At 39.3% G+C, this 7,587-nt stretch overlaps 1 protein-coding gene across 1 annotated transcript; it reads right to left on the bottom strand.

Annotated features, from left to right (window-relative positions):
• Window positions 1-2,063, bottom strand: LOC141673253 (uncharacterized). Its single transcript, XM_074479983.1, has 2 exons — window positions 2,054-2,063; window positions 1-386 (listed from the first exon to the last, which is right to left on the bottom strand). The coding sequence occupies exons 1-2, from the start codon at window positions 2,061-2,063 to the stop codon at window positions 1-3; spliced, it is 396 nt and encodes a 131-aa protein (XP_074336084.1).
• Window positions 2,064-7,587: the final 5,524 nt, after the last annotated feature.

Genomic DNA, 7,587 nt, shown 5'->3' on the forward strand with positions numbered 1-7,587 from the left:
TTATGTTCCCATTTCCTTATACTTCATGGTCATGAGTTTTGACAGAAGATTACTCGTTTTCGCTTTCTCATTCTTAGCAAAATATTGCTCAATCTCGGAGATGAACTTTTTGGCACTTGTGCTATCAGCAATAGAGCCCCGAAAGCCAGTTGGAATCATTCGCTTCATGATCACCAGACACATTCGATTAGAGCATTCCAATTTCTCAATTTGATCCATTTTGGGATCATCCGTAGTGGGAATTGGTTGCTCTTTCCTTAGCGCAAGGTCGAGATCCATACACCCAAGAACGATTTCAACATTCTCTTTCCATGTGATACAGTTTGTCCCATTCAACATTGGAATCATGTTCAACTGAGCGGAAGCAGAATTAACACTAGCAGTTACTGAAATAGAAAACAAATATACGACATATGTTTAAAACTAGTATATACAATAATATGATAACTTTTAAATATTGGCAACACCATCACAAGATACCTAGCACATCATTAAATTTTAGTCTTTGGACAAAAAAAATAATTTACAATTGGTACTTTCCACGCAAAAATCAAGTATTAACAATTAATTTATGTTAAATAATATGCCTTTCTTTGCACCGACTTATTATTCACATGAAAAACTTAATATTGTTACATACTTATTATCACAAGAATATATAAATTTTGGCCAAACGTTTTGGGCCAATAAAATTTGCATAAAATTAAATATTCCATCGTCACAATAATATTTTTAAATTAATTAATCTACACAAAAGAGGTGACTTTGGCGACATATTGCTTCAATCAATTAATATAAAAATATTAGACCACCTAAATGAATAGATTAAAATTAAATTGCTTATTCTCAACAAATTAACCAAATTACACAAATAACCGACACTATAATACAGTTTAATTGCAATGACTAATGAGAGGGGTTAAATATCAAAGTGGTCATTCAACTGAACATCATATATCAGTTTAATCATCAAACTTAACGGGGTATCATTTGGATCACTAAAGTAATAATAAATATCAAACAGATACCTCAAAATATGTGCTCGGGAATTAAAATTTATTTAAGGAGTTCTAAATATTTTTTTAAAATCTTATTACAACCAAATGAAAAGTTATGAATTCATAGTATTTTAGATAATTTTTTGAGATTTTTAAAAATTTATCTACTAATTATTTTTATTTAAATAAAGCAAATGACTACAAAATTAAAAATAAATAATAGATAAATTTAAAAAAATCTTATTATATTATGGAAAATACTAGAATTCATACATTTTCATTTGGTTGTAATAGGATTCAAGAAAAATATATAGAACTCCGTAAAATAAATTTTAATTTTCGAGCACATATTTTGAGGTATATGTATGATATTTATTATGACTTTAGTGATTCAAATGATACCCCGTTAACTTTGATGATTAAACTGATATATGACGTTCAGTTGAGTGACCACTTTGATATTTAACCCCTAATGAGAGAGTTATATTATCTGAAATTATTGAACTCGGAAATTCATGTACCACGAGGTTTATAACACTATTATCCACCAATTTCTTAAATATTAAATAAGTAGCATGAAATTTACGTACAAGAAATTGTACATAACAAAATGGTGGACATAAAACATCTAATAAATAAATATATCCTAAGTAATAATTGTACATGGTAGCATCACTATATTCTTAATTAAAGCACTGCAAAATTTATCTAGTTGTGCATCTTTAATGTACGCATGATTGATAAAAAAACATGGCCCTAAACCGAATACATACATGGTAACCAATTAATAATCATATTATGATAACATATTATGAAATCACTTAGTAAACCAGAACAGACCGTAACTCTAAGATCTCAGAAAACAATAATCAAATGAATCAAAATAACACGTATCCAAAATTGCTCGAATCAATATCCAATAATTAAATATGAAGAGGCTCTGATACCAATTGATAGATGTAATAATTCTATAAACATATAATTCTCTAAAGTAGAGACAAGTACCGTAATCATCATATCTAATTATCGAGATTAAACCGAAGACGGAAGCGTACCTGAATCCATAAGGCTATAATTGTAACGATATCTGAATCTAAATAATATTCTTGATTATTGTCTTCCTCAACCAACTACTCCTTAGGGTTTCTCAATAGCCCTCTCTGAGGTTTATCAGCACTTAGTACATCCATAAGATTTGCCAACATCAGAACTTAACAGATAAAAAATACTATTCTGGTTTTTTTTTGACTTAGTAATAAGATACACAAAGTAAACCTAACCAAACTCAATATCAGAATTTGCTTGTGTTAAAAGATTTCCACATAAACAATTACTTCAAATATGGGACCATTAGTATATTAGAGACTACTAGGTCAGCATCTAGCACAGTTATCCTCATTGGATTGAATAGTCACAGAAACATTCATATCACTATCAGAGTTTAGAAATTCACATCAGACAACAATCATCACTTAAGTAAATTTCAATTTAAGCACAGATTACATAAAGATAGTAATATCTGTAAATACTGATCATAAAGTTTGATGTATCAGAACATAAACTAAAAAGATTTAGAGAAAGAACCTGAAACCATTCCAAGTTCATTTATCAATCTTGTAAAAGTAGCTTCACACAGTGGTTTTGTGAAGATATCTGCTAGTTGTTGATCTGTTGGAGTAAAATGCAATTCCACTGTACCTTCATCCACATGTTCCCTTATGAAGTGGTACATAATGCTGATGTGCTTTGTCATTGAGTACTGAACTGGATTACCTGTCATAGCAATAGCACTTTGATTATCACGGTAAATAGGAATTTTAGAAAATTCTAACCCATAATCCAGTAACTGATTCTTCATCCAAAGAATCTGTGCACAACAGCTTCCTGCAACAATGTACTCTGCCTCTGCAGTGAAGGGTTTTTAGCACATAAACGCAACGAAAATGTAAATTTAAATCTTAAAAAAAATGAAACCCTCCGCAGGATCCATGCGAAAAATAATATTTAATTCGTAGTTCAATATGTTTACCTTAAGAAGCTTTACGTTAATGGAAAGATGGAGGTCTTTAATAGCGATCCAAGAACGATGAACGGAAATCTCTAGCAGCTGCTCCTCAAGTGTGAAGCACTCCACCGGTATCCACCAAGAGTACAATGTGATGGAGGAGGAAGAGGTTGAGAGAATTAGTTGCCTCCCTCTTGTTCTACTTTAGAATTAGGGTTAATTATTTGGGTTTTGGCAAATAGGGTTTATAATAGTATATTTATAGGCAAAATTTTCAGCTGAAAATTTTCCATAAAATATTATTATTATTAACACTTTAATTGATTATTCTTATTGATAACTCCGATGAGCGGGCGGCTCCGTCCGGTGGCGTTCCTGGACCTTCGGGGGTGAGGTGTAGCTGCTGGTTGGGCGCCTGCAAAACAACACCGGAAGGGGGGTTTGGCTCCCACGGCGCCTCCGGTGTGAGAATAAGAATAGGCTTTGGGGAAGATGAAGGGATATATGTTTATGCAATTTAGAGGCTGCTGTGTATGTGTGTTTATATGTGATGGCTGCTGTGTGTTTTTGAGTGTATGAGAGTGTGTGAGTGTAAGAGTAAAAATATTTTCCAACCCCTAAACCCTTCAGTCTTGGGGGTATATATAGCCCCAAGGTAGGGTTTAGGGGTAGTTACCTCTAAATCTGGGCCGTTGGATCTTGGGAGCAGAGGACGCCTGGCTTGGGCAGATTGCTTACACGTGTCCAGGGGAGGACCACCTTCAGAGTGTCCTAACGGCCTCTGACACACGCCGTGCTTGTCTGGGGTGTTGGTTGTTAATAGCTGTCATAGTCACGTGCCCACGTACCCCTCCTTAGCGGGTTGTGGGATGTGATGTGTCTGCTGAGACCTCCCTCACTGTGGTTTTGGCCCCGATCCGGATCCAGGTATGCAGGCGGATCCGGATCCGGGAAGTAGGATGGACCCGGGCCTGGGCTCCTATGTTTGATTGGCCTGAGAGAGGGGGGTCTTAGCAGGTCGGTTGAGCCTGACCCCTTTAGTCCAGGTTGACTCCTGCCCGGGTCTCTTATGCCCTATCATTTGCCCCTCACTCCCTTATACAGATTTTTCTGGATGAGGGAGTAGAGTAGGGTTGCATATTTGGCTTAGTAAAGAAAAATTCCTGCTCCTGTTGCCCCCCAATCTGGATCTGGTGTAATGGATACCAATCCGGATTAAGGTAGAATAGTTGCTTCAGAAAAATTTGTGCTCGTGGTTGCCCCCCAATCCGGATCTGGTGTAATGGATGCCAATCCGGATTAAGGTAAAATAGTTTCTTCAGAAAAATTCCTGCTCCTGGTTGCCCCCCCAATCCGGATCTTGTATGGTAGATGCCAATCCGGATTGAGGTAGAATAGTTGCTTAGGAAAAATTCCTGCTCCTGGTTGCCCCCCAATCCGGATCTGGTGTGGTAGATGCCAATCCGGATTAAGGTAGAATAGTAGAATAATCCTGGTTGACAATGATCCGGATTTTTTCTACTGATCCGGGTATTGGGCTGTGGAATTTGAAAAGTTTGGGATTTGTAACGTCTTTCAGTTTATTCCCTCCCACGAATTTGAATTTTTGGGCAGTTATTTCCTAAAAACTCGGCCCATAATCATCATGGGTTTAATTTGCATTTATATGTGTGTAATTACACATATATATGTATTAAATTTTTTTTTTGTAACTGCTTCTGGAACGAGTAGGATCCTGCCATGTGGCAGGGGAGTTACTATTTCCTGGGCCTATAAAAGGCTGCCTCCCCTCTTCCATTTCATTTTTTATTTTCACAAAAAAAACTCAACAGTCCTTTGTTTTTCTCTTCTCTCTCTCGCTTTTCTGCAAATCACCGTGTTTGTGGTTGATTCTTCCGCCGTGTCTCGCCGGTCTCGCCATTAATCCTCCATTAACTTGTAAGATCTTCACTTGCTTTTTTGCTTTATTCCTCTGTTTTTCTTTTCGATTTTGCTTTTATTTCCTCCGAGTTTTTGTATGCCTTGATTTTGCTTTTTCATCCGCACATAAGTAGTAGAAATCATGATTTTCGGCTTCGTTTTTGTTGCTTGTTGGTGCTTGTTTCGTGTGTTTATGCTTAGATCTGTAGGTTTTCGTTGTGTTTTTGTTTGATTTTGAGTTTTTGGGCTCGATTTTTCTGGGTTTTCTCTATTTGTTCTTCGTGTTCTTGAGAGAATATAATTGTGTGTATAGGTAAAAGGTGCTAATTTTGCTGTTTGATTCTTGGGTTCACTGTTTGTGGGTTAGGGTTTTGATTTTGATCCGGGTTGGTGTGTAGGGTCCGGATTTGGGGGAGGTTTATGGTAGGATTGTATAACTTAGGTTTTATTTGTTTTTGGTTGCTTTTGATCCGGGCATGGGTACTTGCCGTTGGGATCCGGGTATATGGGTTTTGTCTCAAGTTTTCTGTTTCTATGGATCCGGATCTGGGTTCTTGTCATCAAGATCCGGGTCCATTGTGGTTTGCTTTTGTTGATTGTAGTTAACATGATCCGGATCGTTGATGTTTTTCCGGGTTGGACTTGCATTGGTGGTCCGGATCATTAGGTTATGATAAAATTAACATAACGTACCTGATCCGGACCACTTAGCAAGACAAATAAAATCTGTAGAGCCCAGACTAACTGACCATCATTTTAATAGGTATATGGTACGGATCAAAGAGCGAGCTAGGAAAGTATACAACTGCTATCCCAACTTTTCTGACGAGGAGAGTGATCCGGATTCGTCTGGTAGAGAACAGATCCGGGGCGAGATGGTTAGAAAGGGGTCCGGGTCCGTGGGAACAATTACGAGCTTCCGGTTCAAGAGGCTTCCAGAGAACTCTGTTATTTTCACCCCGGATGGCCGCTGGTCCGATATTAAATATCACTTTGTTAGAAAGCCACCCGGGTTTGAAGATAGCATATACTATACCCGAGTTAGATACGAGAGGCACGAGGATGGCCACCCGGGCGTTTATGATCAGGGCGCCCTGGAGGCAGCTTTTGCTTTATTTGGGATCAGCCGGGATCATTACCAGCTGAAGGATTTTTATGCTGAAGCTGACCCGGGTGATATGGACAAGGCAATTCGGGATGCTTTTCAGTTGACTCCTGATATCGCTTGGAGGTGGCCCGAGCCGTATGAGAGGATCTTTCATCGTCCTGCGGATGGTTTTGTCCCGGTCTGGATGGAGCATTTAAGGTCCGGGTGGAGCCCACGCTGCCATATTTTTCTCAAGCACCTGTGTAAGTATGTCTATAGGATATCCCCCATGCAGATAACTCCAAATGGAATAAAGTCTATGACTTGGTTCATAGCTTGCTGCAACAAGGCCGGGCTCATGCCTACCTTCAAGTTGTTCCACCAGATATTTTATCTTTCTAGGTCAAGCCAGAAACCTTTTTACGAGCTGAGATTCCGGGCAGCAGAGTGCGGATTTGGTTCGGGTAGGTCCAAACCGGTTATGCACCAGACTTCTTTGAAACATTGGAATGGGGAGATATTGATGTTGAAGGGGTACGATTTGAAGTATCTTCCTTATTTCACAGCTGGGGAGGTTAAGACGAAGTTCAACCCAGAGATCTTAGAGGGGGAGGCTGTAGATCAAATTAGAAAATTTTGTGGTAGTCTCGGGTTCCAGCCAACCCGGGATACGTTTATGAACCATAAACTCCTGTTCCAACTTGGCTGTAAGTTCTTGTTTAATGTTTTTTTTGATCCGGGTCCCCATCCCAGCTTGGAGAACCGAATTACCTTCCTTTTGCTTGCATCTTGTAATTTTTGGTCCGGATCAAAGTCTATTTTGGTCTTTGATCCGAGTCCTTCTGCTTTTCTGTATCTTTTGGTTTCTTACTTGTAGCTAATTTGCATAAAACGTCTTGACATGGTCCGGGCTTACTGCAGTATTCTATTTCCAGATTTGGTAGTCTTTGCATTTTTATCAATCCTATGGTGATAGTTTTCCTTTTCCATTTTTTAGGTTTGCCGCATTACAACCCCGCATCCCGGGCCATAATGTCTTCTTCAGCTTATGCAGCAGCTTTTAACTCATTGGGATTGGCATACAAGACAACAAAGGGGGCCCCTGGTACCGGATCAGGATCTGCGGATGCAGAGGGTGGTGCCGAATCTTCTGCCCCCCGGAATGTGGCTGATCCGGGTAATGCTCCCCTGGCTAAGGACCCAGACGTCCAGGAAATCTCTGATGAGGAACCTCCTTCGAAGAAGAGGAAATCCGCCCCGGGAAAGCCTCCTCGCGGAAAAACTGTTGTTGCTGACCGGGTCATATGCGACCCGGAGGGGAAGGGACCGGATGGGGAGGCCGTGAAGATAGGAACCAAAACTCTAATCGACCTAGCCGGGTTCATGTCCAGTATCCCCTCCGAGGAAGATTGGGAGGAGGTTGAGGGTTATAATATGACTGCTGCCTTGAAGAGGGTCACAGGTCAATGGGGGCAGGTAACTTCTGAATTTTTAAGCCCGTAGTTCCGGATTATGCCCCCCAATCCACTTTTTGCTTATAATGTTCTCTTTTTTTTGTTTCTCAGCTCGGGAGTGCG

The sequence above is a fragment of the Apium graveolens genome, chromosome 7 (genome assembly GCF_009905375.1).
Source record: "Apium graveolens cultivar Ventura chromosome 7, ASM990537v1, whole genome shotgun sequence".
Lineage (NCBI taxonomy): Eukaryota > Viridiplantae > Streptophyta > Magnoliopsida > Apiales > Apiaceae > Apium > Apium graveolens.